This window comes from Ochotona curzoniae, unplaced genomic scaffold (genome assembly GCF_017591425.1).
Source record: "Ochotona curzoniae isolate NIBS_2020 unplaced genomic scaffold, NIBS_Ocur_1.0 scaffold_2453, whole genome shotgun sequence".
Lineage (NCBI taxonomy): Eukaryota > Metazoa > Chordata > Mammalia > Lagomorpha > Ochotonidae > Ochotona > Ochotona curzoniae.
The window spans coordinates 28984024-29010283 of NW_024467094.1; the positions used below are offsets into that span (position 1 = coordinate 28984024).

The following is a 26260-nucleotide window of genomic DNA, read 5'->3' on the forward strand; positions in this document are numbered from 1 at the left end:
CAGTGTTGGTTGCTGTAACCCCTTTTGGTTTGTTTGAATGCTCTGTTTGATGTGTCCTCTGTGTGTGTGTGTGTGTGTGTGTGCTTTCATCCCTTCCTTACTTGCTGGCACTGCAAGATGCTCCAGACCCACCTTCTGTGTTTCCTGCCGCAGCCCTACAACCAGCCCTTCTCCACAGACACTTGATTCCTTTTCTGGCCTGCGAGTGTCAGAAGCAAAGGTGTGGGTGCTTGGTGCGCTCTGGTTACTGTGATGACAATTCCTTGTGGTCTCCTGAGCTGAGGAAGGAAGGCAATATATGGGGGCATACCACCCAGACATGGATAACATCTGTGATGAATATTGCTCGTTACATTCATTTGTACCCAAGTAAAATTAAACTTGAGTTCCCATCGATGTTTCCGACTCTATGTCATTGTTGCAGAGGTCTTCTAGACTCCTTTGCGCTTCTTGCTGCTTACCTCTTTCGCTTCCACTCCAACAATGAGAAACGTGGATAGCAGTGTGAGCACTTGAACCCATACAGCTCTGGCAGGAAACTTTCTTGACTAGAGCTTAGTGTTTACGTGCTATTCCCTTGGCTTTAGAATTACAGGCTCCACTCCTTTCCAAAACTACCCGGGCAGTACCATTTCCCACCCCGTCCTGTGAGATTATGTCAGGCTGCATTCTATCGTGAGATTTCCCATCCTCCCAAATGATGTTTTTAAAGTTTTTCAGACATCTAAGTTCGTCTTTATGTTACAGAGTTCTGTAGAGTTTGTCAAATGTGTGATATTCTGTATCTGACATTATAGTTATCACCTGTTTTTTAAATTAATTTAAAAGGCAGAGTTACACACAGAAGGAGACAGAGAGAAAGAGGGTTGGGGGGTGGCGAGGAAGAGAGATCTGCTATCCGTTGGTTCACTCCCCAAATGTTGACAGTAACCAGGGCTAGTCCTGGTCCAGGAGCTTCATCTAGGTCTTCCACATGGGTCCCAGGCACATTAACATGAGCTTGTACCCAATTGGGATGCAGGTGCTGCAGGTAGCAGCTCAATGTGCTATGCCACAGCACCAGCCCACGGCATGACATGATGACATGGCTTTACTACCCTAAACATCACCTGTGCCTCCCCAGATTTATTGTTCTATTCTGTTGAAACCATTGCTAACCCCCCTGCCAATCTTTTTATTGCCTCTGTACTGTTGCCTTTTCTAGAATGTCAAATAATTGGACTCCTACAGTACTTGGCCATTCCACATGGGCTTCTTTGGCTTAGCAGTATCCCTTTAGGATTCTTCCATGTCCTCATCTTTCATTTATTTGTAACACAATTAAATTCCAGTGTCTAGATGTGTCACGGCTTGTTTATTCATTCCTACCTATGGAGGGACATCTTGATTCCTTCTGGTCTTTGGCAATTACAAATAAAGCTGCTATAAATATTCATCTGAGGGTTTTTGTGTAGACATGCTCAATTTTTTCTACTCAATTGAGTAAATATTTGGGAGCATGATTACTGGGTTTTGTGGCAAGACTCTGCTTAGCCTCATAAGAATCTGCAAAATCAGTCTTCCTAGCGGCTGTCCTGTTCTCGTTCCAGACAACAGTTAATCAGAGACCCACTTGCCCTCTGTTCTCAGTGGCCTTTGGTAACTTCAAGTTTTTAGGCTTTAGTGATTCTAACAGGTGTACGGGGATTTGCAATTCTTTAATGATGTATGATGCCAAGCAGCTTTTTATAAGCGTGTTTGCTATCTGTCTTCTTGTTTTGAGGTTTCTATTCAGATCTTTGGTTTAGTTTTATTTGATTGTTTTCTTACTGAGTTTTAAAGAGTTATATTTTGAATACAGGACCTTTATCAGGTATGTTTTGCAAGGATTTTTTTTTAATAGCTTACATATTGTCTTTGGTTCTCTCAGCATTTAAAAAAAGTTGATTTTATCAGAATGACACATTTATAGAGAGAAGGAGAGACAAAAAGATTTTCCATCCACTGGTTCACTCCCCAAATGGCTGCAATGGCTGGAGCTAAGCCAATTCAAAGCTAGGAGCCAGTAACTTCTGGAACTTCCATGCAGGTGCAGAGTCCCAAAGCTTTGGGCCATCCTCTGTTGCTTCCCCAGGCCATAAGCCAGGAACTTAATGGGAAGTAGAGGAGCTGGGAGACAAATAAGTGCCCATATGGGATGCCTGTGCTTGGAGGTGGAGAATTAGCCAGTTAAGCCATCAAACCAGACTCTCTTAAATTTTCTTCATACTTACAAATTGCTATATAATATTATATAGATCTGTGTATAACCGACAACCAGTAAATGAATAGCAAGTGGTTGTAGTAGCATAGGGGTCTGGCAGAGATTCATGGGTGGAAGGCAAGAGCTTGTAGCTTGATCTAGGTCTTTGGTGTGAGTGGCAGGAGCCCAAGTTGGATGTGCTCTCCGAGGCACATTAATAGGGGGCTGGATTTTAAGGAGAGCAGCCAGGACTCCAGCTGGTACTCATAGAATGCCAGTGTCACAGGCAACAGCTTAGCCTGTTGTGCCATAGTGTCACAGGAGGCACAAGGCCAGCCCATTTTTCAAATTCTTAAGGTTGAAAGATTATCAGTTCTCTCATTCTCTAATGTATGCATTTAAAGCTGTGTGTTTCCTTTAAGTGTGATTTAGTTGTATGTTATAAATTTTGATGTATTTTTTTGGTGAGCATGTAATACTTGTACTTTTCATGAGGTTCTATATAGTATAAGGTTTTTAGATTGGTAATGAGCATAAGTATGCTCTATGTATTTTTTATTTTAAAGATTTATTTCTTTTTATTGGAAAGGCAGATATACAGAGAGACAGAGAGGAAGATCTTCTATCCACTGGTTCACTCCCCAAATGGCCTCAATGGCCAGAGCTGAGCTGATCTGAAGCCAGGAGCCTGGAGCCTCTTCTGGGTCTCCCATGTGGGTGCAGCGTCCCTAAGCTTTGGGCTGTCCTCAACTGCTTTCCCAGGCCATAAACAGAGAGCTGGATGGGAAGTAGGGCCACCGGGACATGAACTGGTGCCCACATGGGATCCTGATGCATACTATAGTGCCAAGCCCAATTATGCGGTATTTTATAATCATTCAGCTTGAAATATTCAGTGTGTTCAGAGCAAAATGTATTTTCTTTGATCTATGTTATTTCAAATCATTGAGGCTTTTTAGTTATCTTATTACTATGGATCTTTAACTTAATTCTTTTGTGGTCAGAAAATGTGCTCTGTGAAGTTTTATGTTTTTGACATTTATTAAGACTTATTTTAGAGCTGGTGCTATGGTACAGGGGGTTGAAATACCAGCTACGATGCCAGCATCCTATGTGGCTGCTGGTTTGTGTCTTGACTGCTCCGTTTACAATCCAGCTTCCTGCTGACGCACATGGGGAAGCAGTACAATATGGTCCAGGTGCTTGGGCCCCTACACCCAAGTGTGGGACACAGCGGGAACTTTCTGCCTCTTGGTTTCAACCTGACCCAGCCTTGGCTGTTGTGGCCATTTGTTTGTTTGTTTGCAAGGCTGTTACAGAGAGAAGCAAAAACCCATGTGCAGGCTCACAGTCCAGCGTCCAGCAGTTGGGTATGGGCAGGTGGAAGGTGGGAGCCTGAATCTCTCTCCAGGGCTCCTAGCTGGGTGGGTCACAGGTGAGCTAGCAGGGAGCTGAAACTGAAGCAGAGCAGCCAGGACTTGAACTGCTGCTCCCATGAGGGGTGCTGCTGGAGTTGCTGCTCTACATCACCGAACACTTTCCTGGCATTTGACATAAAACTTTCACCTCTGCATTTAACTTTACATTCATTCCTTTTTAAGCTATCTTTTAGAATTGAAGTTTTGTGAGTCATTGGCGCTTCCCCCCTCTTTGCTTTCTATTCTTTATAGCTTATAGAAAATGAGTATTATTTGTTACTTAAAAGCTGGAGCAATATGGATACAACTATATAAACTTGAGCTTAAAAAAATTTTTTTTAAACCTTTTCTTCTTTCTCTCTGCCTGCCCCTTCCTTCAGCCTTTTCATTTCTCAATTCAGTTGTAGCAATTGATGTTTTGCTCAAAAACTGCTTCCTTGAGATTTTCAAATTTATATAGGGCACTTGATTTTTGAGATAGCTTTATCAAGGGGTGAAAAAGAAACCCGCCCTCACAGAACTCAGATTGTACACAGAAAGAAAATGAAAAGAACTTGCATTCCACTCCTTTTGGTTTTATATTGCTCCCTTTCATTCTGCTTCATTTTTGTGTGTGTGTGGTTTGTTTTTCCTTGATTACACTTGTTAATGATTTATCAATTTGCTGGATTTCTCCCTCACCTCTGAAAAATAATCCCATCGTTCACACTTATTTTAGCATTTATTCGTTTCCTCCTAGTTTTAAAATTAGTGATTTTTAACCACTCATTTGTACATTTAAACTGTAAGCTCTTATGTGAAATCCCAGGATACAAAGTGGATGAAAGCCAGGCACTTGTGACTAAAGCGAGCGGGGAGAGAGGGGTACGGGAGCAGAGTTTCCCAGGGCCCCTCCCTTGACCTGCCACCCTCCCTCTTCCTTCTCAGGGGTTTGTGGCCCCAAAGAGCACTGTGGGAAAACCACCGTTCTAATTCATTAATTCCTGCTTTTATCTTCATTGCTTCCTTCCTCTTGTTTTCTATGAGCTTGTTCTTTTGCTCTGTTCTGATGTTTCTTGTTCAGTGATTATTACATTTAGTTTCATTCTTTCATATTTAACATGGTAAATATTTAAATCTGAATTTCTCACTGTGTAATGACTATATCTTGTAAAAGTTTGTGTAGGTGATTGTAATTTTTGAGTTTCTCTTGGACCTGTGATACATGTAGGAGTATATGTTTTCCAAGTCCAAATGGGGAGAGATTACTTTTTTTTTTTTTTAAATAAAGATTGATTTATTTACTTGAAAGGCAGAGGTAACTCTCCATCTGTGGATACTTTCTAAGTGGTAATAGCAGCTGGGGCTGGGCTGAACCAAAGCCTGGAGCTCTTCTAGGTCTCCCACATGGAGAGACCTGATTACTTTGGCCAGTCTTCCTCTGCTTTCCCAGGTGCAAGGAACTGTATCTGACAAGGAGCTCTCCTGTTAGTCATTTGATCCATTTTGAGTTAATTTAAGAAGTAGTTATATTTAAAAAATAATTTATATTTTAAAAGGTCATTTAGTTAAAAAGAAGAAAATAGCATTTGCACTCTCCTCCTCTGGTTCATTGCCTAGCTGCTTGCTTGCAGTGTCAGAGGTACCAAAGCCAGGAGCTGGATTCTCAATCCAGATGTCCCACACAGGTGGCAGGAGACCAGTCGCTGAAGTTCTCCCCACTGCCTCCTCGGATCTGGCAGACATCTGGAGCCAGAAAATCAGAGGCAGAAACCAAGCCCAGGCTTTCGATGCAGAAGGAAGAGTCCTCACTGGCATCTTACCTGCTCAGACACCTCTACTTTGGTTGAATTTGGTAGTATATGGTGTAAGATCAAGTTCAACATATTTATTTGTTGAAGGAACTATTCCCTGCTGAGCTTCCTTGACTCACTTGCCAAAAACTGACCATGAATGTGAAAGTTTATTTCTAGATGGTCATTCTTTTCCTTTGACAATTTATCTTGGGGACCCGTACCCTTTTGTCTTAAGTGCCCTAAGTTTGTAGTAGAGTTTGAAATTGCAAAACGGGCAACCTCCAAATTTCCTTTTCCGAAATTTGGGGTGTTCTGGATCACTTGAGTTTCCAAATGAATTTGAGCCTCACCACATCAGTTTGTACAAATGAAACCAGCTGGGATTTTCGTAGGGCTTGCTCTTAATCTTTAGTTAAGTTTGGGTGGTATTGCCATCTTAATAACATCAAGTCTTCTGCTCTGTGAACGTAGGCTATCTTTCTACTTATTCAGGTTGTTATTAATTTCTTTCACCAGTGTTCTTTTGTTTTGTTCTTTTTTTAAAGATTTATTTTTTATTGGAAAGGCAGATTTAGAGAAGGAAAGGCAGAGAGAAAGATCTTCTGCAACAGCCCAAGCTGAGCTGATCTGAAGCCACGAGCCAGGAGCTTCTTCCAAGTTTCCCATGTGGGTGCAGGGTCCCAAGGCTTTGGACCATCCTCAACTGCTTCCCCAGGCCATAAGTAGGGTGTTGGATGGGAAGTGGATCAGCTGGGATATGAACTAGTGCCCATATGGGATCCTGGCATATACAAGGCGAGAACTTCATTCACTGAGCCATCACTGCAGGCCCTGTACTTCTTTTGATAAATTTATTCTTAAAGGGCCCGGTGCAATGGCACAGTGGTTAAGGTCCTCGCCTTGAACGCCCCGGGATCCCATATGGGCGCCGGTTCTAATCCCGGCAGCTCCACTTCCCATCCAGCTCCCTGCCTGTGGCCTGGGAAAGCAGTCGAGGACGAGGATGGCCCAAAGCTTTGGGACCCTGCACCTGTGTGGGATACCCAGAAGAGGCTCCTGGCTTCGGACCGGCATAGCATCGGCCGTTGTACTCACTTGAGGAGTGAATCATCGGACGGAAGATCTTCCTCTCTGTCTTTCCTCTCTGTATATCTGCCTTTCCAATAAAAATTTAAAAAAAAATAAATCTTAAAAAATATTCTTAAGGCACTTAATTCTTTTTTAATTTGAATTTTTAGTTTTAAATATTTTGTTCTTTGTTATATAGAAATAGGAGTTGATTTTTGTGCATTGATCTCTGGCCTGCAAGCTTGCTGAACTCTTTTTATTGGTTCTAGTAGTTTTTCTGTTTTTGTTTTTTTAATGGGTTTCTTAGGGTTTTCCATGTGCAAGATCATGTCATCAGCAAGCAGAGTCATTGTTTATTTTTGATCTGGATGCTTTTAAATTTCATTTTCTTGCATGATTGCCTTGGCTAACATCTCTAATTGAGTGGTAAAAGCATAATCCTTGTCTTGTTCCTGAACTTAGGAACAGGAGGAAAGCATTCAGTCCTTCACCCAGGAGCCTGGTGTTAGTTGTCAGTCTGAGAAAACTTTCTTCTATTCCTAGTTTGTTGGCTGTTTTTTTTTTTTAAATCATGAACGATTGTTGCATTTTATCCAGTGTTAAGATGAGCATGTTGGCTTGTTTTTCCTTTACTGTTTGGATATACTGTTATATTAGTTGACTCTTGAATGCCATTTATTTTTTTGCCTTTCAGTTCAGTTTCCCTGTCCTCATTCTCTAGAAGTCAAAGGACCCTGGAGGAACTCAATAAAGAATGGAGGCAATGGATGCAAAGTTTGGGTATTGATGAGGGTCCTTTGTGAAATTTCCAGCATCCAGGGCTCTGGACCTCATTGAAAGTCCCCATGGGGAAAAAAAAAGTCCCTGTGATGGCTGTCAGGATTTCTTGTTTTGTGTTGTTCAGCGATATGAATGAGAAACAGCTTTCTTGGAGTGCTGTGTAACTTAACTGCTTAAATTAATTACATCATTTTGATAGTATATATTGATACAGTTTTCTACAGGCACTACTTTTGGAGGTGGAACATTTTAACTATATTATTTATGTGATGGTGGTAAAGCTTTTATGCAGAATAAAGTGTGTAGCAAATATTTCTGGCACATGTAATTATTATCAGTGTATTTTGTCTTTTAAAATTTGTAGGACCCTCCATTTCTCTCCTCGGTATAACATGATTTGTTTCTTCTTATGTATTTCCATCGTGTCCCTATTTTATAGAGTGTGTTCACATTAATTGCAGTTTCCTTATCTTGGGCACATTTTTCTTTTCCATGTGAACTCCTTCCGTTGGCTGCATTGTCACTTTCATTGATGATGTATCTGTTAATTAATGCTGCTGCTTTGAATTCCTGCCCGTTTTATTCTTGATTTCACAGTTCAGCTCTAGTTCTTATTTCAGCTCTATTTATTGGTATTTCTTTCTAGTGCGTACTCGCCCGTGACCTTCTGTAACGTATTTGTCATATTTCTGTGTTTATAAAATTGACAGTCTCTCCTCTTCTATCAGTGATAATGAATATGTAAATTTTTCTTTGAAATGGCCTAAAGAATAGTTATTTCTTACGGTCATTACACACATTACCTTCCTAAATCCAGAAGGTCTTCGATTATCAGAGCATGTCACTCGTAGGCACATGCGAGTTTTAGCTATTGGCCATTCTGATACAAGCTATGTAATATAAAATTCATCCTGTTATCTGTTACATTTTTCTGCAGCTGTAAAGTTTTTGCACGGAGAACAGCACCCATTTCTTAATCCCGTAGATCTTCCTGTTGTGTCCTCGCTACCTCTTCTTTTCTGTTGACAGTTTGGCTCTTCTTTTCAGATACTGAGGATTTCCTGGCAGAAGTTTTGCGGAATGAGAACCTCAGTGCTGTGGCGAGGGACCACGGGGACCATATCCTGCGTGGCTTTCAGCAAGTCAGGGCGAGGTTCGTATAACCTGACTACCTGCCTCTTGATCCGAAGCTTTACAGCCTTGCGTGCTATAAAATCTAGTATAGTGCTCTGTCATGAAGGTAAGTCTCAGGTAGTTCCTGAGACCTGATAGAAACTTGATAGACATTCGCTGAAGTGAATTGGAGATAAGCCAGCAGTTAGTTTCCTGAAGTAAAAATTTATTTTGATAATCATCACTTAAAACAATTGTTCTACTTTTAACATTGAAGTTTTAGATTGGTTTTTATTGGATGATACTATATTTAACAAAAAGAATGATGAACACTGACCACATGTGTTTGTACAAAGTAGTCCTGGGATGGTGTTAGGCATAGGGGATTACTTTCGTGTTAAGTTTTTGGTACTGATTTTACTTCTACATTTCGTTCCCTAACAGAAGACCTGCTAGAATTACCCAGTTAATTTTTTTTTTTTTTTACCATATTGGAACATTTAGCACAAAGCTGGGTTGGAATATCATGCTTCTAATGTTTTTTGGGGGATAAGGTCTTAACCTAACTGGTGATTTTTTAGAGTGTGAGCAAGCATCCGGCTGATGAATGTACCTGCCTGGGGAGAGAAGAAATCAGAAATTTCCATGACAGTCTATTTCTCCACTACCTCTTGCCTGAAAGTCGGACTAGAGTTCAGGCAAAAGTGTTAGCCTTTCCATCCTTTTGCCGTGTGATTCAGAATATTTGAACTTAGGAAAAGAGGAGCCACTGCAGGGTTATGACTACAATTTAATTTGTGTGGCTGACCGTTCTGTGCAATCTACTTTAAAAATCTTATTGAAATGCCTTCGAAGCAGAGAATTTTATCCCTTGGAAGGCACCGGCTGAATCTTTCCCTCTAGGAGTGGGAGAGACCCTCTCGAGACACCCTGCTGGATCTTAATCGATCTTCCTGCTGGTTAATTAAGCATCACTTTTACTCAGCAACTGGGGACTGTGTAATTATAAGCCTGGGTTGCCCTGAACAATTGACACAAACAATATAGAAGATCATGGTTTTTTGTTTGTTTTTTGCAAAAGTGAGAATATTTATAATTTTTGGTAGGCTGGAGGAATGTTGGGAACAAACTTCTGTGTAATGTCACTTTTTTAGTAGATATGTTTAGACCTAGTGATGTACCTGGTGGCTTAGTTAATAACTGATACAATGTTTTTATTTGTACAGGTTTTTCTTTGTGTAATGGGTTTCTGTGAGGATAGTGTGAGGAATAAATGTGTGATTATTTAAAACTGAGTTGTTGAGAAAAAGATGTTTTAAGTATGTGTGTGTGTGTGTGTGTGTGTGTGGTGATTCCATTGGTCTAGATCTGTAAGAAGGAATGTGAAAATAATGTTGCTGCATCTGTAGGAACAGATATACCATGAGGAGGAATTGTTTCTTCCCATATTTGTATGATAGCATTGGAAAAGGTCTGTATCCCAATCTTAAGTTCATAACAAAAGGGGGATTTTGGCTAACTCATTATGGCTAACTGCATATCCCATGCTCACTGCCCTTTCAGATGTGTGCGTGCACACACACACACACACACACACACACACACACACACACACACAGATGCTCTGTTTGCTGTGGAGCAGAGAGGGTCTCAGTTCCCTAAGAACTTTTTGTGCGGTTTGGGGGTCGACACTCAGGAAACAGTCAGCAGGAGCTTCAGGAAACACCTGCATTACTGACGGGAGCTTCCTGCTCGTTGATTTGTTACAGCAAAGATGACACTTTATTTAGAATTTCATAATTATAAGATCATTAAGGAAATGAGGAGCTAGAAATAAGATGTTATACCAAAAAAAGGAAAAATGTGGTTTTCCTTTCTTTCCTTTGGCAAGCTGTTGGAAATTGTCTTGCATCCACTCATTCCATCATCTCATTCATGTAGCCTTCGCGGAACTGAATCTTCTTCAGCCACTCACCTTGGTCATCCCATTGTGCTCTCTATGTCTAAAGCCAAATGAATGTGAAAGCACTAGAAGTGGGGCTGGTGCCATGTCATACATAGCAAGTAAAGTCATTGCCTGTGGCACTGGCATCCCATGTAGGCACTGGGTTGAGTCCTTGCTGTTCCACTTCCAAACCAGCTCCCTGCTAATGGCCTGGGAAAGAAGCAGAAGATGGCCCAAGTCCTTGGATCACTGCAACTATGTGGGAGACCCCGAAGAAGCTCCTGGTGCCAGGTGTCAGATCAGCTCAGCTCCGACAAGTGTGGCCACTGTGGAGTGAGCCAGTGGATGGAAGATCTCTCTGTGTCTTCCTTTCCCTTAACTCTGCATTTTAAACCAATCTATCAATCTTTAAAAGCACAATGAAACGCCCAAAAGCTTGCAAAATACCAACTACATTTACCTGTGTTGTGAGTTAGGTCTTAAGTCCTCCAAAAAGCTGAGTATGAGAAAAAATTTGAAAGTCAATGAACTTGAGAGTTAACTGTGTATTGCGAATTGCTGAGTAACAGAAGAATTTGTGCACTTGGCATGAAGCAGACATGAGCGACAGACACCCAGAACTTGGTGGTGTTGTCACACACATGGAGAAACAGTGGAGTTTCTCTGGTGTTTGATCCGGTGGAGGCTGTCCGACAGCAAGGAAACATTGAGGGTGGTAGAAGGGCTAAAGAAAATAGAATATTTTTTTTATTATTGAGGCAGTGGTAACTTCTCTCATGATGGCCCTTTTTGGGACAAGAAGTCATTTATCTCCCTGTTGGAAGCCAAGAACAGAGCCAGTGCAAGCTTGGAGTATCGTTTCCTTCTGTGAAACTTAATAAGGCCAAAGCAGCTCTGAAAATAGACAAGTAAATTCATGGCATATCAAACTAGAAAGACATAAAGAAGTCACTGTGTGGAACAGGGTTAGAGGCGCTAAACCCACACACCCAGGACATTTAAAGTGCAGGGGGAGAGACACCTTGGCTGTGTCTCCTTGTGGGTGGTTAGCTTGGAGCCCTGCAGGAAACACGATAATTTAGAACAGCTCTCATAAAAGTAATGCTGGTGGGCCCGGAGTGATAGCCTATTGGCTAAAATCTTCACTTTGCATGTACCAGACTTCCATATGGATGCCAGTTTGTATCCCAGATGACATCCAGCTCCCTGCTTGTGACCATCCAGCTCCCTGCTTGTGGCCTGGGAAAGCAGTCAAGGACTGCCCAAAGCCTTGGGACCCTGCACCCACATGGGAGACAAACCCACATGGGAGTAAACTCCAGGCTTCTGGCTGCAGATCAGCTCAGTTCTGGCTGGTGCAGCCACTTGGGGGAGTGAACCAGTGGACGAAAGATCTTCCTCTCTGTCTTTCCTTCTCTTTGTAAATCTGACTTTCCAATAAAAATAAATAAATCTTAAAAAAAATAGTAATGCTGACTTTCTTGGGGCAGGGGTTGTGGGGTGAAGTAGGTTTTTTTTTTTGCTTAACATGGATTTAGTTTCAAAATAAGATTTAGTTTAAGAATACATGTGTCCCTGATATCTTTATTTTGCAGAAAACTAAGGCCAGGTCTGGCAAAAACTCCTAGGAGCAAGATTTTTCAAGTGGTTCGCCCAGCATATCATTATTGCTCACTCTAGGGAGTGTTACTTTTGCAGAGTATTGGTTATGGAGCTTAGATTCCCCCCACCCCAATGCAGAAGCAGGCATTCGGCACTGCGTTTCAGCTGCCACGTCAGAGTGTCTGGTTCAAGTCTCAGCTCTGCTTTTGATGACTGCTTCCTGCTGCTGCACACCCCGGGAGGGAGCAGGTCACAGCTCAGGTGCTCGGTGGGTTCCTGCCAGCCACCTGGTAGACCTGAAATGGGTTCTGGATTTCTGGCCTTGTCCTGGCTCAGTCCTGGCTGCTGCAGGTATTTGGGCAGTAAACCAGTGAATGGAGCATCTCAAATGCCACATGCATTCAAAGGAAAGGTAGTTGTCAGGTGAACTGATCTATCATGTGCTATTTACTCAGAAGCTCAGAGATTTTCTCATAGCATCTCCTAGTATTCTTTAATTTTGTGATTACACTCGAGTTTGAATGCCAGTGGCTTAAAAAAGGATGGGAGTATTTGTGTGATTTATTCAACTTTAAACACCTCCAGAAAGACTCAAAAGTCATAGCAATAGTTTGGCCATATCTTAAAGATAAAAAATTCATTTCTTCCCTTTTCAGACCCTTCTCTCTCTGCCATCCACAAAGTAAGAAAGAAAACAAAACCAGCAACAACATCAGGGTTGGCTCCCCACTCATCTGCAGATTTCCGCATTAGTTCAATGTTCAGTGAATACCTATTGAGAATTCATAATTGTGTTAAAGAGTTTGGATGATTGACTAATGTGGGAGGTTGGGGTATTGCCCATTCAGTGTGGCTGCAGCCAAGGCTGATATTATGTCCTCTGCTGTTGGTGTTGTCTGAATGTTGAAGATAGGAGTGAAGAGCGCCTAGCCTGCAGGCTGAAATCACTTGGCCTTACCAAGGCAACTGTAGGTGAGACTAGAAATTCAGTGAATCTAGGGCAGGTTGATTTTTAAGTTGATTATTTTGTATGCACTACAAATGGTGCAATTAATATCCAGGCGACCCTTGACAGAAGAAAGGTCTCAGCCCCCCACTCTCCCACCTGAGCTGATTGCTCGTTCTTTTGGCAGCCAGGCTCCCCCTCTTCCTTTCAGAAATGTGTAACTCTCCTTCACTCTCACAGCAATGATCATCTTGTTTATTCTTTCTCTTGCAAGGGTGCTCTGGATTTGGTACAAGTTCCAAATTGAGCTTGATGAATTTTTTTTTAGACATTCATCTGTTTTGAATGTAGTGTTGGGATAAAGTTGGGCAAATGCATTTATGTTTTAATTGAGAGGTGGAGAAAGAGGGACAGACAAACTGGCAGACTGACCTAGAAATAAGGAGTTTGTGTCCATTGGTTCAGTCCCCCAGTGCCCTCAGTGAGTGGAGCCACGCCAAGGCCAGAAGCAGGAGCCTGAAACTCAATCCAGGTCTCTCCTGTGGGTGTCAAGAGCCCAGTTGTTTTAGCCAATCATCAAATAATCGCCTCTGGGATGCTGGAGTAGGGGCTAGCGCCAGGCCTGGTATGGGATGAAGGTAATCTCAATCATAAGGATGGATGCCTGTGTGCAAATGCTTTTTCAAAGGAGTTTCTAGGTCACTTGTGAAACTTGGTCATGGTTGACTATTGCTAGCATTAAGGGTGAAAAAGAAATTTAAAGGGCGGCCCAGGAAGCTGGCAGGTAGAACTGCACCCTTCAGGTCAGACTGACCAACTCTTTAGCTTCTCTTGGATGAGCCAGGCACTGCCCTTTAGCCGCATAGTTAGGTCACAGAATTGTGCTTTATTCCCAACAGAATTTTTGCCATCAACATTGCTTATGCGCACCCACCTTCTCTTACTCAATATGGCTCTGTCTCAGTCTCTGAAAATCCTTACTTAGCTTTTCTATTTGTTATTCACTGTATGGAAAGCTCATTTGTGTGAAATCACTGGTTTCATTTTGCCACCATTTGCTTTGGCCTTGATTTTTAAGTCTCACTTGATCTGAACTTTTTTTTTTTTTTTTTTTTTTTTTTGTCCCAGAGCTATACTATTTTCTCTGCTTACAGAAAGCCAATGGGGAAACAAACGAACAAACAATCAAAAAACCCGTCTCTGTATTCCTCTGTCTGTGGATTCCCAGGAGTTTTGCAGCTTGGGACCCTCCTGATTTTTCTAGGTTTTGCATGTTTTCTCTTGTTTCTCAAATAGACCCACCCTGTATGCACATTCTGGGTTACGGTGAAGCTGGAACAGAGGGAGGGAAATGGCAGAGCACCGGGTCAGCTGTCAGCAGCCCAGCTCTTTGTTCCACTGCGATTTCCGCAGCACTGATGAGTCACTTGAAGATTCCCCTAATGATCTTACGTTTCCCCTTAAAGTTGCTTCCTCAAATGTTATTTGAAATTCTTTTATCTTGCTTTATAGATGTTATAAAAATACAAACATTACCAACCAGACCTTGAAGCCCCTGCTGGATTTGTTTTATGGTGTTGCTATGATTTTTCTTATTTGGAAAATGATGCAGGGAGTTGCATTTCCTTGGGTTTTTATTTCATGGTTCTGCTGAAAATGAGTTGGGACTAACGGGATTTTTTTCATCACACCATTGAATCATTCCTGCTTTGGATACTGGCTCTGGTCTCCCACTGTGCAGCCTCATCCACCCTCCCCAAAGCTCCGTGCTAGCAGGGTTGATAATGAAACGTGGTCCGCTTATCACACTCGGCAAAGGATTCGCAGCAGACAAGGGGAAAATCAATCCCCCAGGAACTTCTCCAGGGCTGGATTTCCATATTTAACCCCTGTGCATTTAAAATGGAAATGAGCTATCTTATGGCTGTAGTTTTTGATTTACACAAGATGTCACTGTGTCCTTGGCAATGGGAGTAGTCTCTAGACTATCAGATGACCTGTTTGGGAAGATCCGTCTGTTACTCCCAGTTTGCTGTAGTTTCTTCATGTTTTTTTTTTTTTCCCAAAATTCTGAACAGTGTTTTGCAGTTGCTCTGATTCTTGAAGCTTTAAAGGGTCCCCCTTCCAGGGCCCATTCTCAAACAAACAAACAAAATGTTTATAGGGGAACAAACGACAGTGCTCTTATGGCAGTTGGACAATTACTAGGGAGTTGATAAACCGGTAATACACAGCACTGCAAAGCCAGGAAAACTCAGTTTGATGCAAGTGCCTTGGAGCGACCCGGTCTGAAAGGACCCAGCTTTGACTAGTCTTTATCCTAGGTGCAGTGTGGCTGATGTAAGATGCATTATAATTGAATGTTCAAAGTTATTCTCCCTCTTGAGTTTGTGAGCCTTGTTGTTGAGAGCCTCATTATAATTTATAGAAAATTTTATGCCCCTATAGTCTCCAATTAACTGTTTCTCTAAGCTATATTAGTGACTTTCATTTATGAATCCTGCTATGATCACAAGGCCCATTTTACCATTCTACCATATCTACCAAGTATTTTATTTTCCCTTGTATTGATGAGAAAATTAACATAAAAATCACAGGAAGATAATTAATTAAATATTGGGATCTAGAATTCACAATTGTGGACTTAGCAAGATCACTTAAGAAAAAGAAGATGCATCTTTCAAAAGATTATTGGTTCAAAGAATTCATACAAGTATTGAAGTCTAGTTAATTATATGCTTATTGAAATGTTGCTATGTACTAATGTGTTTAGCCTGTTTTGGAATAAAAAATAAAGTGACTAAATGGACGAGTGGATAGGTAAGTAGGTGATGAAGCAGATATAACAAATGTGAATCATAGTCCCGTTGTGAGTACGTGTATGTGGGTGTTCTTACAACTTGTATGCATATTTGAAGATTTTCAAAACGTAGTCTTCCCGTCCAGGGGTTCCAGGATCCCTCAGTGATACCGAAATCTGTGGGTTACTCAAGTGCTTTATTTAAGATGGCAAAGCAGTTGCCTGTAGTGCACACACATCATCCCATCACTTTAAATCATCTCTTGACACCTAAGAAAATGTAAATGCTGTGTCAACAGTTGTAATACTATATTGTTTGAGCAATGACGGGGTGTGGGTGTCTATGCAACATGTACTGTTCAATAGAGACGTATATATTTTTTCCTTCGGTGGTTGGTTGACCCCATGCTGCAGAACTCAGCAGCATGGGAAAGAGGGGCAACTGTCTGTTGCCAAAAATATATAGTGGTTTGACTTTGCATTTCTAAAATTCATAGACGTCCTCAGTGTGGGAATACAACCATATCTACTCATTTGTGGGCCCTTTTTGGGATGATCATTTTGTAGGAACAATCTTATTTTTGTATTATATTGTACTAAGGGCCAGTCTTCTAGGTCTTTTTTTTCTGATACAACAGGAAGCAGCTAACTTTTATACTTCCTTAAAACTTCTAGCCCAGCAATTATTGAGAGCTGAAATTCAATTCAAACATTCTGCCCAGGAGATCCTGAAATTTTGATTTTTTTTTCTAAAGGAAAGGCAATTTCTGACTTTTCTCATAAATTTGATAAAAGGAAAGCTAATATGAGATTGGTAGTCCAGTAGGAAATGGAACTCAATTTTACATTTTTTAAATCATTTTATGGTATTAAAAATGACAGAGGTTAGAAACAAAGCTCTTATTCTTTTATTGAACCAGAATTGAAAGTGGCAGAAAATCATTTTGGCCCTAGTGCAGTAAATGTTATCACTAAAACATGTTCAGGGGGTATTAGGCCAGTCTCTCAAGCACTGGAGACAAAAGTTCATGGAATGAGAACTGATTTTTCTGTCCTTATCTTGAAGTTATTAGATGTACAGGAGATGAAAGTGTCTTCTCTCTGAGAAGACAGGAGACAGAGGACGTGTTGGAACTGACAGGATCTCCATCCTGGAATGGTGAAATGGACAGACGGTGGTGGGGAAAAGGAGGTGGTGTCTGCAGTGGCACGCCTGTGGGAGGGCAGGGGTCCCCAGGCATGGAAAGGTCAGCCCCTGAACTGTGAACCTGCTAGAGAAGCCAGAGTTACTGTTTGCTAAAAGAGTAGCTGTATGAAGATTTTGTGTAACAAGGAGATTAAGCAGGAGCTGTCAGCAGCTACTACTTTGTTTGGAATATCTGCTAGGAGAGAAATCTCGGGTCCACGGGGCAAAACCAATGACTCTGGGGTATGCTGTGTGACTGTGCTTCGGAATTCTGTGTACGTGGGGCAGGTTGGTCGGCATATGCTTGTGGATCCTCAAATGATTAAAATTCAGGCTAAGACTCTCACAAAATTGAGTTTTCAGGTTCTGGCCAGTGTTCTCTATTGCCATATGGTATAACTAGAATTAATTGCCATTCTCAGTCTCTTATTCTTTCACTAAGTACTTTGATGCCCTGTTTGAAATATTTGAGGTTCCACAGAAGTATTCAATCATGTGAAACAGGTGCTTGGCATGTTCATGAAAGTAATGTGGACAGCAAATAGTTACTTAAACTGTTAACTAACCTCCTCACCCTCTGCCCTACTTCTTCTTATTCTTGTTATTCACATGGGTGCTGGGAAAGAGGATTTAGCAGGAAAGGGGGAGGGCCCTCTTGGGACTTTGTAGGGCAGTGTGCATATGTAACAGCAAGGAATCCTGGGCCCGGAGCGGTGGCGCAAGTGGTTAAGTCCTCACCTTGCACGCCCGGGATCCCTTATGGGCGCCGGTTCTATCCCGGCAGCCCCGCTTCCCTTCCAGCTCCCTGCCTGTGGCCCGGGAAAGCAGTCGAGGACGGCCCAAAGCTTTGGGACCCTGCTGGAAGAGGCTCCTGGCTTCGGATTGGCATAGCATCGGCCGTTGCGCTCACTTGGGGAGTGAATCATCGGACAGAAGATCTTCCTCTCTGTCTCTCCTCTTTGTATATCTGCCTTTCCAATAAAAAAAAGTAATAAAAAATAAATCTTAAAAAAAAAAAAGAGCAAGGAATCCTTTTTGCTGGGTTTTCTTTAGCTCTTTGACGACACTCCCTTGCTGTCTCCACTGGGGTCTCCCCCAGCCCCAGTAGCAACATCTGCGGACTTCTTAGGAATGGACTCTCAGACTCCACGGAATCAATCTCACACTTTAGAATCTGCCTGTTAAGAAGACCCAAAGGTCATTTGCACATTAACATCTGAGAAATACTGTCCTAATGCATCAGACGTGTCAGCTTCATTTTCTTTTTTGTTTCTTTTTACATTTTAATTTTTCATCATTTCCATAGGCCAGATTCCTTTGAAATTCAATCTTAGAATCACCTGTCTCCAGATTTGGGGAAAAATACCACACAGTCAGGTTTTTTGTTACTTGTGGCCGACAGAATCCTGACTGCTCCTTGTCTCATACTTTGCTCACCTCTGTAGCTTCCTGCTCCCAGGGCAGGATCCTGGGAATCCTCCCAGGGCAGGATCCTGGGAATCCATCCAGATTCTTTTCTCTTCATTCCCCAAACTGTTGGTGCAGCATCCTCCTTCATCCTAAAGCAGGCCTCTTGCCTCTGTTCCTTTTGTTACTGGCTCACCATCAGCCGCCACCGCTTCACCTGAGCACTGCCAAATTCACTTTTCCCATTCTCTCCCTCAGATCTGTCCTTGCTGTTAACTGCTGCTTCTCCTACTCCCTGTTAAAGAGCACTTTTAAATTTAAGCATTTGTGCTTAGAGAAGATTTGTTGATATGAAGTATTACATACTAGAAATGAAAATGCATACTACAAAATATACATAGAATCTCACAGAGAAAAATGCCCCATATATATGCCAAAGTTTAAACCATCTCTGTTAAATGGAGTTTGAGTTATTAAATCTAAAAAGTTCAAACTAATGCATAGAAATTATGCACATGGATGAGGTCCCATGCAATGGTTCAGTACATGTATACATGATGTAATAGTCCAATCAGGGTAAATATTTCTTTCTTCAATAATATTTGTTTCTTTATGGTGAAAAATTAAAAATACTGTCTTCCAGCTATTCGGTAGGGAAGTGCACAGCACATTGTCAGTGTGCTTTATAATAGAATACCATAGCTTCTTTCTCCTCACTGGAACTTGGTGCCTATTAATCAGCCTTTCCCAGCTCTCCCTCGAGTCATTGTTAATTCTGCCTTCTTGTTTATTTGTATTTTCCAGTCCTCCACAGTGAATTTATATTTAATAATAACTTACTGGTATCAGAGTCTTTCCTGGGCTAAAAGGGAGCAGAGGTTTATGAGCCGAAGGGTATTTGGCCTCCAGGAGATGGTGCTGAAGGAGAAAGAGAAGTGTGAAAAGGGGCCTTAACTGCATGCAACCCGGCCTTGGGTCGCATCTCTGCCAATGAGCAGGTGTTCGGAGGTGCTTGATGCTAAGCTTAAACACAGGCACACAGGAGTGAAATTATTTTTGAGACATTTGAAATACAGGACTCATTTGAGTAATTGATGAGGATTTTTTGTAAAATAGGGCAGGTTTTGTTTTTTTTCCTCTCAACAGTAAAGGAAGTTCACTCTCAGGGTCTTCCCCAGATGAGGTACCACTGACTGAGAGCAACTTCCATTTCTTACATGTTGTCCCTTTGAACTACACTGAACTCACCCAGGACGAATCCTTCATTAGAAAAGGATTATCTACATGCTTTGTGTCTAGTTAGTAACACATTTGTATTTGTCGGACCACTTTCCCAAAGTGATGGTGCTTGAGTAAACCATGCACTTCCTCCTCAAAACATCAGTCACTGTGATTGATTCCAATGTTGATCATAAAGAGAAATGGAGTCAACTAAAAGCCAGGATTATGGACCGGAAACAGTTCATTTACTTAGCAAATATGCATTGGTTATTTGTCTATGGTGGGCACAGCGCCAGGTGATCACAACAGAGAACGTGTCCATATTTTTCAAGCAATTCTTGGGTCACTAAGTGGCCAGCCTCCTGACCAGAGCCAATATGGGGTCTGTTACCCATAGATCGCTTCTCCAGGGGGCCTTAATTTGTTACACTTCTGGAGTTGTACCATCTAGAGGGTTATTAGGGCTTAAGTTCCTCTTGTAAAGTGCAAGTTCACCTGATGGTTCAGAGACGTTAGTTCTCGTTGACAGTTTCCTTTGAACTTTTGAGTAAGATGGTCGTGCTGAGGACAACTACCAGCTGGTGTGGCCAAGGCCCAATGCTGGGCACACCGAAGATTCTAAAAGCAACGGGGATTCCTTTTCTTCAGGAACACCAGGGACTTTGGGGACAGTTGTGTCTGTAATTTCAGAATCAAAGTCACAGCTAACAGTCACAGCTATCGTGTCGGCCAAATGTCAAGGACTGCCCATTTCCCTCATTTAATTCTCTCAACAGGGATGTGAGGTAGATCCTGTTGTAATTTACATTCAGTGGCTGAGAAAGTGAGATTCAGAAATGAGACTATCTTGTCTCAGGTTACACAGCTCTTGGATTCTGGAATTGAGATCTGAAACTTAGCACTTTGAATGTTGGGCAAGCACTCTTGCTGAGGTTCAATTTCTATATAAAAAATAAAGTCACTATTAATGCATTAGTAAGTTCAACACAGGTTAGTTAAGTATTAAATATTGAGCTAATTAAATATTGAGCATTTATAAACAGATTTATAGAGCATAAACATAGTATGTTTCATACATATTTTTGTGGTATAGATGATGTGGGTCTGATTTTTCCTATACCATAATTGTGAACAGGACTAATAAGATGACTGTATAACATACTTATGTGTAAGGTTATTGTTTTGTGCATTGTGCCTGACATAAACAATACTTATCACAGAAGAGATACCTAGCAAGTGTTCCCAAGGACTTTACAATTGATGGGCCAGATTTTAAAAGCTTATGCAAGCAACTATGGTTCAAGATGTATTATGACACAAGTGTTAGAAGAGGATCCACATAAATAGAATGTGAAAGCCCAGAAATGGATTCACTTCTGGCTGGTGGTCTATGGGATGCCTTTATTGATGGATTGGCATCATGGGCTGAAAGGAGTGGGCTTGAGACAAGTGCTGTGGCATAGCTGATTAAGCCATTGCCTGAGATGTGGCTACCCCATATGGGCGCCAACTTGAGTCCTGGCTGCTCCACTTCCAATCTAATACCCTGCTAATAGCCTAGGAAAGCACGAGAAGGTGGCCCACGTGCCTGGGCCTCTGCCCCAACATGGGAGACTCAGATAAAGCTCCTAGCTTTAGCATGATTCAGCTCCAGCTGTTGTAGCCACTTGGAAAGCGGACTAGTGGATGAAAGATACCTCTGTCTGTGTGGTTCCCTTGCCACTACTGCCATCATAATTCTACCTTTTGAATAAATAGATACATCTTTAAAACAAGGAAAAAGGGGAAAGGGTAAAAACAAAGTAAAGGAAAAAAAAATAACACAAAAAAGTAAAGATTTTTTTGTAAGATTCATTGCATATAAAAGCAAACACAGAGATAAAGATGTGTTTGGAAACGAAAGGGTGATATAAACTAATCAGATAGAAGCAAAGAATGGGCAGAGAGAGAATGGGACCAAATCATAGACATGAGTGCTGGCTGGGTTGAAGTAGACAGATGAGGAGTGGGGGAGTGGATGCAGGGGCAGGAGAGGGAGGTGACGCACAGGTCTGCTGAGGGGGAAGTTCCAGGAGAGAGCTGTGGACGGCATGGGGGCTCTGGCCCAGGATGGCTGGAAAGAAGGTGCAGGTAGAAGTGTCAAAGCTTGCATGTGTTCTCTATGCACAGAGAAGGAAGATACATCTCCTGTAGCTTTTTTTTTTTTTTTAATTGTCTGGCCTTACTGAGAATTATTTGTGTGCAAAATTCTGCATATAAGTGACTTAGGCCATTTGGTGTAGATGATAGTTTTCAGAGCTTTATGGGGAAAAAAAAATATTGGAAAGGCAGTTATACAGAGAGAAGGAGAGGCAGAGAGAAAGATCTGTTTGCTGATTTACTCCCCAAGCAGCCACAATGACTGGAACTGAGTTGATCCAAAGCCAGGAGCTTCTTCCGGATCTCCTATGTGGGTGCAGGGTGCCAAAACTTTGGGTCATCCTTGACTGCTCTCCCTGGCTGCAAGCAGGTAGCTGGATGGTAAGTGAAGCAGCTGGGATTAGAACCAGCACCCATGTGGGATCCTGGTGCATGCAAGGTGAGGACTTAGCCACTAGGCCATGGCGCTGGGCCTGAAAATCCCTTCCATTCTTTTTAAGATTTGTAAGGGTTTAACTACAACTGCTATAGCTATTTCACATTGGAGAAAATAATACATGAGTATAGAATCTATTAAAATTTGGGGGAAAAGATAGGAGACCAAAAAAATTATCTAGAACAAGTAAGCAAAATGATTTGAGCATACTGTCTCAGTCTGTGTTCGCTTGAGATCTCTCCTGGAAGTGCGTGCACACACAGGGTAGGGCTTTATGAAAATCCCGGTCGTTAATCGTGGTGTTTGGAGTGTTTACTGAGAGAACCCTGCTTTCTACATTCTGTTTTTATTTATTCAGATTTTGGCGCAGTGTGAATGAGTGAAATAATATTATGTCTTTAATTAGGATTCTGTTGTTATTTTTCAATTAATCTGTGTCAGTAGCTTTAGCATTTGTATTAAATCATTTTCTTCATGAAAGCTTTTAATGAGGAAACAAATTGATTATATTTATCTATTGGATTCTTGCCACTATGATGTGTATTCGGTCGTATCTTTTGATGTATATTTTTGTCGGTCATTTTGTGGTTTGTTACTGAAGCCAGACTGGGGGGAGCGGGGATTTGGTTCATCTGGAGGAAGGTGGACAAAGCTTTCCTATTCTCCTATCTTTTCTTTCCTTTCTCTGACTGTTCTCCTTTTTGCCTTGGTGTGAGTAACACAGAGCAATGTGAAGACACTTGTCTCCACCCGCCACAGCATGGCGAGGCGTGCGTGTGCTCTGCCTGCCTCTCCAGCTTGGGCCCCTTCTCTCGCACTCTGCGCTGTGCTCACACCACGCTCAGCCCTTGCTGCGGGTGTGCTGAGTTAGCAAGCATGTATTGAGCAGGGGCTCTGTACCACCTCCCAAGAGGGCTCAGGCACGTAATGAAACAAGAGGATAATAATGCAGTTTTCTGGATGTTGCTCAGAGTTGTGCTGGGGGAACACGTAACATGGGAGACAGAGCTGAATCTTGAAGGACCAACAGGGTATGCTAGGAAAGGAAGGGAGCAGGAAGGGGATGGTGTGCCGGGACAGTGGCCTGGGTAAGCAGGAGTAAGAGCCGCAGCAGCCCTCCCCTAACTGCTGGGGAACTTTAAGCAAGAAAAAAGCCCGAGTTTGCCTTGTGGGTCCTTAAGGCCTGGAGGGCACTGGGGATGTGAATAGCTGCTGTACCTGGAGGCTTGCTGAGGGCCAGGCCCCTTCCTCCTCCCTCCCCTCAGTCCTTTATAAGGGCCTTACCTCAGGCAGTCTTCCCAAGGAGGGGTGAGGCAGGGGTGGTTCTGGTTTCTCCTTTAAAGTTGAGGAAAACAGGTTGAGGGCAAAAACCTGGAGCTAGGGCCAGACATGTCGGCAAAGCCTGTGTGCTGCTCATGGCCTCTGTGCACATCATGGCTGCTGTGTATATTACGACCGCTATGTTTGTTACAACCACTGTGTTACTCCCATCAGCACCCAGGAGAATGGGTCAGAGGGAGCAGGTGCTGGCAGGAAGACTCCTCAGAGCCTGGGTCTGTTGATCTGTGTCAGGTGTCTTGAGGGCTTGTATCTGCAGAGGTGGAGAACAGCATCAAATGATCAGAAGCAAATGGAACCTGCAGATTTTTGGTGACTCACGGGATGTACAAACTAGTAGAGAAAGATGTGACTAAATGATTCCTAGTTGCAGTTGGGTGCTTGGTGTTGTCGTCTATGGAAACGGGAAGTACAGGAATAGGAGAGGCCTGGAACTTGTGAGCCAAAGGATGGTTCTCTTGAGGGGGAAGAGTCTCCTGCCTTTGACCATTGTAATTGATTACGAAGTTGGGGAGTGCAGGTCCTGCAATGGAGTCTTTGACCATTCGTTTCTTCCCTGCAGAATCTGAACCCCATGACTTTGTCTCTCCAGTCTTGTGGAATCCTTTCATCTCTTGTCCCTGCATCCAGGAAGCCTAGAAAAACCCTAATTAGAAAAGCTCAACTGGGTGATTGCTCTGCCCTTAATTCCCAGGGAGCTCATCAGTACAAGTGAATTGCCAGCACAGTGACTCTTGGTCTCCATCCTCAGCTGAACCCTAAGGGATACCTGACACTTAGCTTATATGCATCATGTCAGCAATCTTCCTAGTTTCCTTCAATGTTATTTTCCCTCTAAACCTAAATCAGTCTTAAGCTCATCACGTATCACCTTGTGCCCTTTGCCTTTTGCGTGATGTCATAGCCACGTCACAAGAGAAAATAGGCTGTCATGGTGGAATCTGCTCATTGTCCCTCCTCTCCTTCAAACTTACCTGATCTGGGGGGCCAGGTGGGGCGTTCGTCACCTGCTCTAGTGATACATCTGGTCTCTCCTTGAAAACCCTCTCCTCCCCTAATCAAGCATCTTCTATGTGCTCAGATCCTCCCTCAGCCCTTATCTGCAGGCAGTAAGACAGGCTCTGGCATTGTCCAGTCCTGGTTTTGACTGCCACACCATTCCAACACAATTTCACTGTTCCAGGCAAGCTGATCTACAGTTTGGGTTTCTGTGCACTTAGTCCCTCACAGAGTGTCTGCGAATAGTGGAGGTGTATCCGTCTCACTGATATTGAAAATGAACGCAGTACTCATGAGCTGAGCTGCAGAGGATGTGCTGGCCCGTGGATGCTCAGGAATCCACCTCGGTGAACTCTAATGCCTGGTATGATACTTGCTCCTAAGTGAATAATGTGGCTGGTGTTCACAGCAAGGCAAATCTCAAAGGCATGAGGGTTGAAAATTGTTTTCCCAAGAGAGGTTAAAATGTTGTCATAGGCACCAACTCATTTTTGAATGAGCCTTACATTTTTTTAACCTGTCCTTAATGGTGCCCAAGACCCACTGTGCTGGTTCCCCTTGGTGGACTCTGAAATTCCTGTAGTGTGTGTGGACAACCTTTTTGTCCTTCATTGTTCTCATCTGTAGAGTGTGGACTAGTTTAGACAACCTCAAGTGGACTTCTAGCCCTAAGACTCGGTGTGTGGGTCATAGTCACACAGTTTTCAGTTAGTCACTAGGCAGATAATTAGGAGTCTCAGTAGTCGTAGAATAGCTGTTGACTGAGGAAAGCAAAAAATTAAACAGATTTCCAAGACTCAGTAATAAGAACATAACAGCTGGGTTAGAGTGGTGATTGTCTTAGGTTTCCAACCACATGTGGCCCTGCTTTCTCCTGTGCCCACATCTGGAACAGAAAGTGTCTCTGACTTGACTTTCCGCATTCTGCTCCCAAACCGTGCCCAAGTCTGCCACGTCTCATCCCTTCTGTTGTTCTCAGGTGGCTTCCTCCACGGACTCCTGCCTCCTTCCTTCTGTCCATACTGCACTCACAGAGGACAGGATTCTTCATCCTTAGAAACAAGCAAGTCTAAACTTGACAACATGTAGAGTGGTTTTGTTTGTTTTTTGTTTGTTTGGAGTTTTTTTTTTTTTTTTGCCACAATGTACCTCCCTGGCTGTTTTGTTTTTATTCACTCATTGAGTTATAGTTGGTTACTTATCATCTGCAGGGAGTGTGGGGATTATGTAGTCATACAACCAAGATTTGGTAGTGAGGGAACCGTCTTCATTCTAGAAAGTAGAGGAAGGAATGCTGGAATGCAGATGTCTAGTGTTGTAGTGAGCTAGCTTAGTCACCGGCTCATCAAGAAGGGCTCCTGCGTTTTCTAACTGTTCCCATCCAGTACGGGTGTTGGATTCACTCTAACAGTGATTCCACACAGCCAAAGGGTCATGGAAGACCTAGTGGTAAGGAGAGTTTTGTTTACCTTTTGTTTTAAATTTAATTTTTTTATCATCATGTTTTGAAGGAGAGTCATGAATTATACTGTTATGGTCAGACACTATTGCTTGTTAGTTATTTAACAAAGATTTAATTGTGACCAGTATATTTTGTAAGTTGAAATGTGTTGTTGACTGGAGTGAGTTTCTTAAATTTACAGTTATAGACCCAAGACCACAGAAGTTTTATATCCTGAAAAGGATTTCAAGACCTTCTTGTCACAGGTGTTTCTGTTACTTGAGTCACATGCATCTTGTCTGTTGTTACCGTAGTATTTGTAGTTCTTTACTTTCTGAGATGATCATTTCTCTGAAGTCAGGTGTCTCCTATTTTGGACTGGATTAGAAGCTCTTTGTAGGCAGGCGCTAGGTTTTGGACTTTGC

General features: G+C 42.4%; 1 protein-coding gene across 4 annotated transcripts in view; it reads left to right on the forward strand.

Annotated features, from left to right (window-relative positions):
* SKAP1 (src kinase associated phosphoprotein 1) overlaps positions 1-26260 on the forward strand; it is a 274036-nt gene that overhangs the window by 14900 nt on the left and 232876 nt on the right. For all 4 annotated transcript variants that reach the window (XR_005885936.1, XM_041001236.1, XM_041001237.1 and 1 more), the window contains exon 2: positions 8310-8415. Coding sequence is in view for 3 of the 4 variants with exons in the window: in XM_041001236.1 (XP_040857170.1) it covers positions 8310-8415 (106 nt within the window). In the remaining variant the exon portion in view is untranslated. The remainder of the gene's footprint in view (positions 1-8309; positions 8416-26260) is intronic.